The sequence below is a fragment of the Lygodium microphyllum genome, chromosome 16 (genome assembly GCF_053477565.2).
Source record: "Lygodium microphyllum isolate KBCC chromosome 16, Lygodium_microphyllum_v1.1.10, whole genome shotgun sequence".
Taxonomy (NCBI): Eukaryota; Viridiplantae; Streptophyta; class Polypodiopsida; order Schizaeales; family Lygodiaceae; genus Lygodium; species Lygodium microphyllum.
The window spans coordinates 107,620,025-107,633,515 of NC_141150.1; the positions used below are offsets into that span (position 1 = coordinate 107,620,025).

A 13,491-nucleotide genomic window follows, 5' to 3' on the forward strand; every position below is an offset into this window, starting at 1 on the left:
CAACCTATGCTCATGTAATTCATTAAACACAATGTCCAAGTGTCTTCTATGCTCTGTCTCGTTCTTTGAATAGACAATCATGTCATCAAAGAAAGTATCCATAAATCCTCTATGTGGCTTGAAGATGCGATCCATCATCCGATTTAAAGTAACAGGAGCATTCGTAAGTCCAAAAGGCATAACAAGAAACTCATACAATCCAAAAGATGTCCTGATAGCTTTTTTATGTACATCTTCCGGTCTAATGCGTATCTAATGATGCCCACTTTTCAAATCTATACGGCTGAATTTGGCTGTCCCTTGCAATCTATCCATAACATTATGGATCCGAGGAATCAAAAAGCCATTCTTTATCATAATCTTATTCAGAGCACGATAATCAATGCACATATGCCATGAACCATCCTTTTTTTGCACCAAAAGCATTGGAGAACAAAAAGGAGATGAGTTGGCCTGAATCAACCCTTTTTCTAGCAGTTCATTCACCTGATTCACAATCTCCTTCTATTGGGCTGCATTGACTCTTTAGGGTGGCTTATTAGGTGGGCTACTTCCAAGGATAAGATCTATGCCTTCTGGCCTTTCAGGTAGTAGCTGCCCTAGAAGTGACTGAGAGAAGCAATCAACATATATTTTCAAAAATGACATGCGATCCTTCTCTAACTTAGACATGTTCCCGACATTCTCACTATCATCTTTATCCTTAGTAAAAACCAAGTACGTTGAAAGATGATTTTTCATTACTTTAGGAATGGCAACTATACAAATACAACAGTGACAGGCCTTTCAACTTTATATCAAGTGTAAGTATATTTTCCTTATGTTGAATAGTGATCTTTTTGCACGAGAATCAATCACTACATGCATATAGTGACACCATGGCATACCAAGCAATACATCACAACCCTCAAGTGGAGCAATCTTCGCTGTCCACATATCCCTATATATGTAACCAAAGCTTTCCAATGAGAGGTGTGACGAGCTCTGCATGGCCTTTACATGCCATTCCAACTTCCCCCATGGGTTCCATCTCATCCTCTCTGATGCCTAGATAGGCTACTATGTCAACAAAGATGAAGTTGGCTCATGCACCATTATCAAAGAAAATCAATACATGTTGATCCCTAATTTAACCCTATGGTATGCACAACTTAGTAGCATCATCATTGTGCTAATCACTAACAACATTGAGCACCAATCCCACTAATGTTTTGGGCTTCTTTCCTTTAGAAACTCCTTGATTTTCTAATTTTCCAGCTTGCTGCCTATTGGAACAGTCCCTTGCAATGTGACCCTCTTATTCACAAATAAAACATTCATTTGCTGCCATCAATTCTCTATGTTGTGCCAATGTTTTTGAGCCCTTTCTTTGTTGTTTTGGTCTCTTTTCAGCCTGATTTTCAGATTTTTTCATTTTCTCAACCATAGTTGCCTTCGTATGAGGTACGGACTAGTTCGTACGGTACGTGTCCATACGAATTTTTGGGCCTATTTTGGCTACGTCGCATGCGCCACTTGGATCCCGCGTCCCGCGTTTTCTGCGCCTCTGCATTTTCTCTACGTGCCTGCATGGCACTTTTTGGGGGGTAGGAAGCCTTGGATACCTCACCCCACCCCCTTTTCCAGCCATGCACTCCCCTCCCCAGCCCTCTTTGGATTCCTTCTAGCTGGCAGCCCTCTCTTTGACCGTTGACTCCTCTTTGACTGTTTGAACTTTGACCCTTCTCTCATCTACAAAAGGTGCTCCTCTCCTCCATGCTTGCACACCAATTCAGCAAGCACTTGTGACTTACCATTCTCATCTTCCTCTCTTGGATCTCGTCGCTCGATTCTTGAATGGACGTGTGATTTGTCATTCTCGAATCTCACGACTCACGAGTCACCTCCCATCTCCTCTTTCCCGCACCCTATCGAAGCATTTGCCATTCTCAAATCTCATCTCCCATTCCCTCTATCCTGCACGGTGCACCCTATCAAAGCATTTGCCATTCTCATCTCCCATCCCCTCTCTCTCACTCTTGCTCTTTCAACTTTACCCCAACCCTCGAGCCTCTCAAGTCTCCCTCTCAACTTTCAAGAGTCCAGACTCAAGAATCTCTCTCTCTCTCACTCTTGCTCTTTCAACTTTACCCCAACCCTCGGGCCTCTCAAGTCTCCCTCTCAACTTTCAAGAGTCGAGACTCAAGCATCTCTCTCTCTCTCTCTTTTTTTTTCGTAAAAGGTAATTGTATTAATTACGAAAAAAGGTACAAGATCACATGATTACATGATTACAAGAGACACGAGGGCCCTAGGCCAACGTGTGGGAAATCCCCATACTAATACACTAAAAAGGTTACACCAATCATGGCAACGACCCAGAGGTAATTGTCATATGCCAGGGATGCAAATCCTCCCGAGGGAGCAAGTCGGAGTGTCGAATGAGATCTAGCTGCCAATGCAAGAGCCCTTTAAGCTTGGCAATATGTCTCGGTACATTAGAGGCCGAATCAAAGAGAAAAGCATTGCACGTTGTCCAAATGTGCCAGCATCCCCAGTATCTGAAAAAGTGAAATAAGATCTGCATATGTAACTGTGGCGGTGTGGGGTACTTTGGGCGCACAAAAACCCAATCGAAAGGAGTTAGTGAGGACCCCACCACCGCGCGCCAGATGTGCGACAAGAGTAACCAGATATTCTTGGCGAGCGGGCAAGAAAGAAAACGATGTCGGGCCGATTCCGCAGTAGTGGTACAAAAGAAACAATTGCCATTCGAGATTCGACACTTGGAAAGGGCCGAGGCAAGAGGAAGACCACCAATCATTACCCGCCAAAGAAAGACTTTGCATTTGAAAGGTGCCTTATTCCGCCAGCCCTCCATCAGCGTCGCCTGCCACCATGACATCGATTTCCGCAGTCCCCAAACAGTATTAGCTTTCACACCCAGCCAATGGTGATCTTGAATGAGAAGATGATACACCTGATTAGTAGAGGCCTTTTCCAGACTCAACCGACCTGCAAGGTCCCAGTCCTGCCAAGGACGATCCACAACCAAGGCAGGAAAGGGTTGCCTACCCTGAAGCTCCAACAAAAGCTTTTCCCATAAACCACGGTATCCGCGCGGGATCCTGAAGAGTCTCCTAGCAGTCCGAAACGATGCAAGGACATTGCGAGTGGCAAGGGTAGCATCCGCAATCGACGTCACACCTAAACGGGCCATGCGGTTAAATCTCGGTCTGAGCTGATGTTTGTCTTCCCATGAAAGTAATCTGGATACTGCCAACAATTCCAGCTGAAAGGAGTTAGTCTGCAAGCGGTCCCCTACTGGATGCCAACGGGCCTTTTGGAGCACCACTTTCCAAGAGCCGACCAAGTGCAGTAACAAAGAAGAAGAGGGACTGGAAAATCGAGAGTCAGCATTAAGGACATGCCACCAGGAGGCCCGAAGCCGTGTGTTACCATGGCGTAGCCCGCTGTCCTCAAGAAAATAACGGGCTATGATGGTCCACGGGTGATGATCCACACACATGGCACGAAAAAGAGACCAACGAAGAGCCAACATATGAGTTTCTGCATCCAAAATAGCGCCACCACCCATGCGTTTAGGGGTGCATGTATGTGACCATGAAATCCATGAAATGCCTGCCTGCAAGGAATCCTTCTTCCATAGCATGAAACGAATGGGATGAGTGAGAGCCTTCAAAGTAGTAGGCGTCCACGGCAGCAATGGCAGGAAATAAGTTAACATTGGTAGCTAGCGCTCTCTCTCTCTCTCTCTCTCTCTCTCTCTCTCTCTCTCTCTCTCTCTCTCTCTCTCTCGGGCCTCTTTATCCGTCATTGGCACCATGACTCGTGAAAAGCACGAGGCCTTCAATTTGCATGCGATCCATGTGGAGAGGGACACAAAGAAGTCCAACTCCCACCATTGGACATGCAAGTATTGCGGGAAGCGCTATACAAGAGGTGCAACTCGGCTTCTCCAACATCTTTCCAAGACGGGGGGGCAAGTTGCTCCATGCAAGGAGATCCCTCAAAACATTGCGGAGGAGATTCTCGCCAAGATGAGAGGGGGATCCACAAGAGGAGGAGGAAGTGGCTTATCGGCACCAACTCCTATGCCTACTAGCGAGGAAGCATCCAATGTGGGCGTATCTTCAACTGACGCGGAAGAGGCCTCTACCACTGGTGGTGGATGCTCCACATTTGCATCTGGCTCCGGTAAAAGACAAAGTGGAGGCTCGTGCGATGCCGGAGAGACAATCGTCCCTCTCTTAAGCTCCCGATCATGTGCGTGGATCGGTTGCCTTTCTTAAAGAAAGACGACTTGCGAACATTGAAATTGCACGCACGGTGATTGAGTGCAATCTTGCATTCAATGTCCTAAAGCAAGAGCAATGCAAAAATATGGTAAAAGCCATTGCCAATGTGGGTCTATGTGAAAGATGGATCGGTCTCACATGCAATGACATGAGGACGATAAAGATTAATGAAGAGAAGGAGAGGATTGATAGAGCCCTTGATCCTATTCGGGCCGCATGGATAAAATATGGTTGCTCCATTCTCACCGACGGATGGAGTGATCGTAAGAAACAGGGCATCATCAACATACTCGTCTCATGTCCACTTGGCACTTACTTTTTGCAGGCCGTAGATACCGGCAAGAGGGGGAGAAAAATGACGGGCTCATTCATCTACCGCCACATTCGACAAGCTATCATTGAGGTATACATTGCAATGTGCGTTTTAAATTTGTTTCACTTTCTTTCATTATGATAATATCATGATTCATGATTGAAATTTGATTTATACATAACTTGTAATTTGTAAATTGTGGTTGTAGGTGGGCCCCTCAAATGTGGCGCAAGTTGTTACCGACAATGCATCGAATTGTCAACGGATGGGCCGTTTGCTTGAGGCCGAGTTCCCTATGATTGTATGGACTCCATGTGCAAGTCATTGTTTGGACTTGCTCATGGAGGACATTGGGAAGCTCAAGTGGGTAAAGAGGGTGGTCCACAAAGCTACATCAATTGTCACATTCTTCACGGTAAAGGTAAAGGTGCTTGCGATGTATCGTGAGCATAGCACACTGGAGTTGAAGAAGCCTTCTTCAACTTGCTTTGTTTACATGTGGTTATTGCTGGAGTGTCTTTATGAGGTGCGGTCCACCTTGCGTTTTGGCAAAAAGTCCACGCAGTTGTCATTGTCGTGACTCCCTTTTATAGGGTGTTATGTATGAGTAATTGCGAGGGGTCCACCATGGGCCTTCTCGTTCACTTCTTTAGAGCGGCATTGGCGAAGGCACGTGCTTGTACAGTGATCACAAAGACACATCGTGCACATGTTTAAGAGATAGCAGAGAGGAGATGGACGTGGATGTATAAGCCCATCCATGGTTTTACCGCATCGGTACATCCGGCCTACAAGTCACTAGCGGTCATGCATGATAGAGAGTTGCGTTCAGACTAACTTGCTTATTTAACTCGTGTGGTCCCTGTGGATGACCACAATGCAGTGCTAGAGGAGCTAGGATGCTACGCAGATCAGAGAGGGCATGTGGCTTTTGCTTCTCCCACTTGTTGGAGGAGAGAGTCACTTGTAAAGCCTTTATTTTGGTGGCAAAGCTTTGGATACGTACTAGAGACCCTTTAGCCCTTAGCCATGAGGGTCCTTGCCCAGGATTGCTCTTCGGGTGCATATGAGAGAAACTGGAGTGCCTATTCTCTCATTCACACAAAGATTCGTAATCGGCTTCGCACACGACAGTTAGAGCGGCTAGTCTATTGCCGCACTAACTTACGCATGATGAGGGCTATGATGAGCATGGGTAGTCCAAAGCAGGTAAAGTTTAAACACTTAACCATAACATTTAAAATTTGTTGTTTTAACTTTTAAACTTTGAACTTTGAAGTTTAAACTTTATTCTTTACAATTTAGACTTTAGCATTTACAATGATCAATCTTACATGCATCACTGCATTGTGTAGGTGAATGTTGATACATTTAAGTTGACGGGCGACACTCTTCCGAGTATACATAAGGAGGTGGACAAGAAGGAGATGATTTTCGCAGAGCTCTATAAAGAGCTTATAGCAACAGATACTCGTGACACTCGCAGTCAACGTGCTCATGGGCGAGGAGTTCCAGTAGGTGGTAGCAAGGGCATGGTCATTCCACGCCCTCTATCATCGAGGAGGGGTGGTTCAAGTGGCTTGCACACATATGTAAGGTGGGGCTCTAGTAGCTCACATCCTGTGCCTCATGATGACATCCCCCCCTTGCCTACACAGCCGCCACCTAGGGAGCCATCATTTGATAATGATGGTAACCTCATCAGTGAGGATAAGTATGAGTGTGTCTCATCATCGGATGCCGAGGAGTCATCTTCAGACTCTCTTGATGAGCACTCAGATGGTTCTCATGATGATGATGATGATGATGATGGTAGTGATGCCTCATTATAGATTCATATGACATAGGTCTCTCTTTTTTTTTGTATCACATATACTAGACTGTCGACTGTAGTTGTATCGCATGTTTTGCGTAGCCCATGCGACCATGATGGTCATCCACATGTATTCATCTTATTTTGTAATGAAATGGCTAATTCCACTTTAAACATGTATTCTATGATCTATCATTTAATGTTTTATGATTTTTGTTATTTAAAAAATCATCTTTTTTTTACTAATATCGTATCGTACCTTATAAAATCATAAGGTACCAATTAGTACCGTATTTTATCGTACCGTACCATATCGTACCTTTCGTACCTGACAACTATGTTCTCAACCTTAAAAGTTAATCTTCTTTTTGTTCGACTTCTCCCCACTCTCTAGGAAGCTCGAATCCTTTTCACGCAACAAAGCATTGGCTATAGCAACAGTCTCTATGAGCTGAGACATGCTAGACACGATGGATTTAATGCAAAAATCCATGATTCCTTTGGACAGTCCACAAACATATTTTTTCACTTGCTCAAGAAGGGGTACGGGGCGATAAGAAGTAATAGGTAGCAATGCATCCCAAAACTTCATATTATATTGCTTCAAATTATTGTAGTCCTTAGCATCCAGCTTATTCCAAGCTGTCATGATGTCCACCTCAAAGGTACTTGTCAACCAATTTGATGCAAACATTTGCTTGAATTGTATCCACATTGACCATGCTCTACCTTGCATCAAAAGAGTGGACCACCATTGTAATGCATTCCCTTTCAAAAAAGTGGCTGCCTTTTGAATCTTAAGGACTCCTGAAGTTCCCCCCTAAATAGACTTCATCAAATTGTTGAATGAAAGTCAAAGCTTTCAGTCTATCTTCGAGGACTCCTGAAGTTCCCCCCTGAATAGGCTGCATCAAACTACTAAATGAAAGTCAAAGTTTTCAGCCTATCTTGTACACCATTGAAAGACTCAAACTTCACTGCTTTTCCACCCTCATCATAGTCTTTTGCTGCCCCTTCAAGTATCAAGTTGCCATACACTGCCTGCTACAAAAAGGATGCATTTGCTGAATTTACATCAAAACCAATGCCAAACGAAGCATTTTCATGACCAGCATTCATTCCTCGAGCCCCATAAGCATTCTAGGGTGCAAATGCAATACTAAACATGCTACTTTGTGCCCTAGGAATCAAGTCAATGCTGCCATACATAGGGTTTTGCATACTTCCAACCATACCCGAATACATTGGACCTTGCACACCATGCATTGGTTATTGCGTACCATAGGGATTTGTGCCATACATTCCCGTATGTGGTCCTTGTCCAAACATAGCATGAAAGATCGTGCTTCCACCAAAATATCCTAGCTTCCCCATCATAACGTGCATGCCCGACTATCCAAAATCCATCGGATTGGCACTTCTGTGATGGCCTTACATTTGCATTCCTTGCCCCGTAACTACCAACTATTTAGTTTCATTAGCATCTTTGGGAGCTTCAAATGAAGGGTTTGGCATTATCTTCGATGCATCTTGCTGTCTCGAACGTGTAGAAGACGTCTTCTTCTTCTTCTTGCCTTTGTTATCCTTCTTTGGAGCATTCGAAAATCGAGTAAATTGAGGATTCTTTGCCAATTCAGCAAAGAGATTTTCTACTGCCCTTAGCTGATTCTTAAACTAGTCATCAAATTCCTCGCTTTGCTAGTCATCGGCCTCCTTATGCCCTGAAGGTCATCCATCTTGCCCAACAGCAACATTTTCAACTTGTTGTCCATGGTCTAAGCCTTATCCAAGGTCAAGTCAAGCATTGCATTTCCTTCATTCCCATGTGAATGTTTATACTAAGAGACATCATCACTGCTCGAGTCCATCTCACTGTATGAAGACATATTGCTGTAATGTCTCAGCTGAGAGTAAAAATTAGCACTAGCACAAAGCTTTGGCTTGCAATCAGGTGCCTCAAACCCACCAAATCAAGGGATCGAGTGGTACCCCGACAATGGAACCTTGAAACTAGCCTTCCTTTCCTAGATGGGTGGTAATTCCTTCATTACAACTTAGTTATATTAGTAACATTTATTACAAAACCAAGAAATGCAAATTAACTTACAATCTTGGATAATGGACACCCTGTTGCTCCCAAAATTGACACCCCTTTCAGTATCTCTTTAACTTAATTAAAAAAGAAGTTGATGTACAATGGGATTCTCTCAATCCCTTTCGGTATTCCAAGTCCCGTTGCAGTCTAAAATGACCGGCAAGTCTTCAATCTGATTTACCCCTTGATTCAGAAAATCAATTAGCCATCACTTGCTTTGATGGAGATGAAAAATGCCCCAAATTCATTGATTTGCTGGTCCCTCCACTTGAATTTGACTGAAAACAACTTCAACCCTGTTAAATCCAAGTCTTGGAGCTTCCAATTTCTAGCACGCTTCCTGAGACTGCTCTTAAACCCTAATTTCTACTGCAGATTAGGATTTACAACAGAGAAATCTGCAATTTCTCAACCTCTAGTAATCTCAATGCTGTAATCTTCAGAGCAAGGCTGTGGAAAGGCGGGGAGATGAGAGAATGTAGAGGAGAGAAAATTTAGACTTTTTTCACGAAGAACTAAAGAAAATCAGTCATTTACTGCTACTAATCCTGTCTCAACAGCTTATAGATGCAAAGAACTGAAGAAAATCAATCATTTACTACTTCTACCCTATCTCAACAACCTGTAGATGCTATCATCTGCTATTGATTGTTCTTCTTCTACCCCTAGCTACCTTAGAAGATCCTCCAATGGCTGCAAATCAGACAAGTAGCATCTCCTTCCTCTCTATTGTAAGCTAAATGCACTAAAATGCCTCTTAAAGCTTACCCAAAAAAAAATCCACCATGTGGATAAAGAATACTTCTTGGACATTCTTTCAATGAGAGACAATCCAAGCCTTGTTCACACAAACATATAACTTCAACCTTTCAAACACCACACTGGTTGCACATGTGAAGGCCAAAGAACAACATGCCAATAGGTCATCACCCTCCTAAGCTCATCCCAAAGCCAAGCTCTTTAAGACGCGTTAGAGGCTTTAGCAATCCTGTCACGCAATAAGCCTCTATTAACACTCATGATTACTCCATGCCTCCAACGCCTCAAGACAAGTTGCTGGAAATTCATAAGCAAAATGAACACATGAAGCTGCAAGAGTATATTGCCCTAAGGAGGACAGACCCTCTCTCCTTCAACCGTTCTCACCCGCATCAATCACCTCAGATCATGTTCCACAGGATTTCGCAAAACTTTCACTCATCACTAATGCAAAAAAGAAGTGAAACATTCCTGTCAAGGCAACGGTGTCATTATGCTGCTGTTATCAAGCAGCCACATCACTTGAAACAGTCATACTTTGCAATACGTCCATCGAATCGAAGGGCACTAATAGGCAATTATACTACTTAAAACAAAGACACAGTTGAGTTGCTCAAGCCTCGAGTTATATCTCTAGGTCTTTGACAAAAAATATTTGTCCCACAAACATTTAAATCGAACATATGCCAGTAACAAACAGAAGCAACAAAGCAAAGTTCCTTGAAACTTGACTATGGAGACATTCAAAAGACAGTACGCACCACTTTCCCAAGGTAGTATATTGACAAATACAGATAAGAACCATGGCCCAGTAACCCAGGCCACCTGCACTCCAAGGGTATCCAGATGAGACACTGGCATAGAACCACAAAAACTGTCTCAAGCAGTGATCCTTTCAGGCGAACATGCTAAAAGTAATGACAAGGAAGTAACTATATGGAAGTATTTGTTCACCTAGTCTTGGGAAGTATTTGCGCACCAGATCCTCTAAAACCAGCTGATCGACCTGCATCGACATTTTCAAATCAAAATAGCAAATCAAGGAGCACAAGAAAATACATCCATCTGCAGGATAAATATTTTGATATTTGCTAGTGCTCAATCAAACATAACAGAAAATGATGGCTACAAAATGTGAGCACTCAAACCTGAGACTCTAACATCCTTTCTGAATAGTAACCCTCAAAATAATCATCTATAAAGCCAGCCAAAGTCCTGTGAGAAAAATACATGGCTTAGAAAGGGTAAAAGTGTTAAAAGAACCAAGAAAAGAGGATATAATTTACGAGACTGACACATACCAGAAAGCATTTTCTTCTGGCATCATCAACAAAAGAAGTGCTGCAAAGAAATTCATTGCCTACAAACAACGCCAACCAGTACTGATCAATTAGTTTACAGGGCAATACATGAACTAAGCCTCCATTGAGCAATTTATTTCAAATTCCACATGCATTAGGAGGTAACAGAATGAATCACCATAACCAACACTTATACCTGACAGTATCCAACATCGGGATTATGGCGAGCATATGCTGTTAGCAATCGGCGAAGTGCATTTCTTCCATCTTCATCCAGAGCTGGATGGCCAGGGAACGTCCTTGGAAGGTCCTATACAATGCAAGGCCAGGTAAAATCTGAAGTCTGGAAACCCATTGGCTATAATAAACCAAATAATTTCATGCATATGAGCAGAGTGCAGAAAAGAATTATGAAAAGATCGTTCTCTTTGAACCTTCTCAATTTGGCTGGTCCACTTTTCAAGTATCCCAGAGTCTGAAAGGCTATAGTTGGCTGAGGAGCCATTGTAAAGGCCTCCAACCCCATCACTATCACCACCACCGTCTGCCAACAATGTCAAAAGAGCTTGGTAGTGACCCTTTGTTCTCCGGGCCCTTGTTCCCACGAACACTTGCCACAGCTGTATGAATGCCCAATCCCAAGACATAAGATGATTGCCTAACACTAACTAAGAATGCTGACCTGCAAAGCAAGGTACAAGTAGCAGATACCTCCCCCCTCAAAGCCATTGGAACACCCCCTTGCACCAAGGCATCCAGCTCATCCTTCCAAGGGCATGCTTCTTCCTCTTGTTCTGTGTCTTTGATAGGTGCCTCAGATAAGCTCTGAGAACCATCCTGCACTGCATCAGATCGTTCAACATCATAAAATTCTTCCTCTGATTCATCTCCAGATAACGCATTGCAGTTTTGAGGTGAGCTTTCAGTTTTGGGCAGTGCTAGCTCTTCAGAGTCATGATTCTCAGATAACGTGGTCTTCTTCTTCTTCTTCTTCTTGAAGCGTGAGAATAAAGCACATTCCACTGGCCACAAACTGGGGCGTATTTTTCCCCATGTCTCTAATTTACTCTCCCCATCAGTTCTTGCAGTCCCTGTTGGCTCATCATCCTCTGTCCGTGAGTCCCCTGAATCAGCATCATGTTCTGCTGGTGAGACAGACTGGCTATAATTTGTGAGAAAGCGTTCCCATCTGGCAGACCTTTCTGCTTCTTCTTCCTATGGATGTGCAAAAAGATATTAATGGTCTTTGCCCTTGCAATTTTAAGGCAGCAACAGAATGCAAGTAAAACTCCAAGTTACCCAACGTGATCACAGATCAAAAATTTACCTTGTAAATAACAGCGTACTCTTTGTAGCGCTGGAAATGGTGAGGGCGCACAGTGAAGCCATAAACATCCCTAATTGGCAGGTTGTCTGATTAACATTGTGTTGAGAAATCCATGGCATTACAAAGGATATCAGGTTAAAAAAACAGAGAGACAGTACCTACTCAGTTCTGAGTTTGAGACAGGAGCTGAAGGTTTGGGGCCACGTGGGGCCATTCCGACATTAATATAAAAATCAGGTCATGAATATGCCCCCTGTTCCCCTTCTCATCTTTAGCTTGCATTTTGAGGTCCCTCCATGTTAAGATTTTGGGACAGTTCCTTGGCATATGCGAGCTGGAGATGGCGTTCCTGCTCCTGTGTGCTTTACGCGAAGGTCACGGTTGCGTCCACAATGGACTCTGCGAGATAATGTATGCTCGGGATGGTGCTCCTCAATCAGATCAAGGATCTAAAAGACAAGCATTTTCCTGTGGCGTGTGTCTCTGAAACCAGTGCCGGATAAAGCATCGAGAGCTCCCGGTTTCGAATGAAATGCTGGCGATCCAGACCCGATGGAATGATGAAACGGCAAAAATCTCCCCGTGGCGTGTGCTTCTGAAACAAATGCTGGATGGACAGTATCAGGAGCTTCTGATTTCGGAAGAAATGCTGGCGATCCAGTCCTGAGGATGTAATGGAAGGGAAAAACGGACAAGGGAAGGGGGAAAAGAAAGGCCTGCACCTGCACGGCAATGGTGCTGGTCTACCGTAGAGAGACGATCGGGCAATGGCCGATGCACGTCTGCGCACAAAGCTGTGTGCGCGCCAGGTATGTCTTGCAAGCTCGAGGTGCGACGTCAATGGTGGTGGCAATGATGACGACTAACATCAATGATGATGACGCATCCACGATGAAGAAGAAGGGGACTTAAGGAAGGCAGAGGAGTCAGGACGATGGATCATAAGAAGACGTTTTAGACAAATTCCTACTATAAGTCTACCATTCTGATGTGAATTACTAATAATTCTACCATTGTGATGTGAATTATGATAACATCATGAGCTTTTGCAAGGGGGTTGCCAGCCCGGCGTGCGGGCGGGCCCCGCCCTCGAGCCGGTAGCCCTCGCTAGGTATGCGATGTCTCCTCAACATAAGCTCATCATGTTCTACACATAAGGGAAAAGCAAGGAAAAAGAGCCCCTTTACGCACGTGGAAAAATGTCCAAAACTTCATGTGGATAATGATCTTCAATATTATAACTTGAATCAAAATCTACATCCATGTTTATCTTCTTCTTTCTAACTTGAATCAAAATCTACATCTATGTTTTGTCTTTCTTCTTCTTCTTCTTCTTCTCTCTTGGTTGAACTATAGATAGAAGTCCTCGGAAAAGATATGTCATTGTCAACGTCATCCTCACACCTTACTTAATCCAATAAACGCCTTTCTATTATCAAAATTTTTCTAAGGTAAAAATCGTTTGAAGTTTGTCCAATGTAAAGTTGAAGCCTACTCGACTCTGATTCTAATGTTAATATTTCAATATATAATACATACATCACATTAGCCAATAAAAAAGTTGTTTAAAGTTTTGTCTAGGTTA

The 13,491-nt window shown here is 43.5% G+C and overlaps 1 protein-coding gene across 4 annotated transcripts in view; it reads right to left on the reverse strand.

Annotated features, from left to right (window-relative positions):
• LOC148023213 (uncharacterized) overlaps positions 1 to 12,917 on the reverse strand; it is an 85,102-nt gene extending 72,185 nt beyond the window's left edge. The window contains exons 1-10 of one of the 4 annotated variants that reach the window (XM_087696214.1): positions 12,629 to 12,910; positions 12,069 to 12,501; positions 11,907 to 11,992; positions 11,291 to 11,794; positions 11,014 to 11,199; positions 10,776 to 10,889; positions 10,580 to 10,638; positions 10,427 to 10,493; positions 10,233 to 10,284; positions 10,040 to 10,132 (exon numbers count right to left, since the gene is read on the reverse strand). In XM_087696214.1, the coding sequence (XP_087552340.1) occupies positions 10,040 to 10,132; positions 10,233 to 10,284; positions 10,427 to 10,493; positions 10,580 to 10,638; positions 10,776 to 10,889; positions 11,014 to 11,199; positions 11,291 to 11,794; positions 11,907 to 11,992; positions 12,069 to 12,120 (1,213 nt within the window). In that variant the 5' untranslated portion in view covers positions 12,121 to 12,501; positions 12,629 to 12,910. Of the gene's footprint in view, positions 1 to 10,039; positions 10,133 to 10,232; positions 10,285 to 10,426; positions 10,494 to 10,579; positions 10,639 to 10,775; positions 10,890 to 11,013; positions 11,200 to 11,290; positions 11,795 to 11,906; positions 11,993 to 12,064 lie in introns of all 4 variants that reach the window. The other 3 variants (XM_087696213.1, XM_087696215.1, XM_087696216.1) reach the window with 3 other exon arrangements.
• Positions 12,918 to 13,491: the final 574 nt, after the last annotated feature.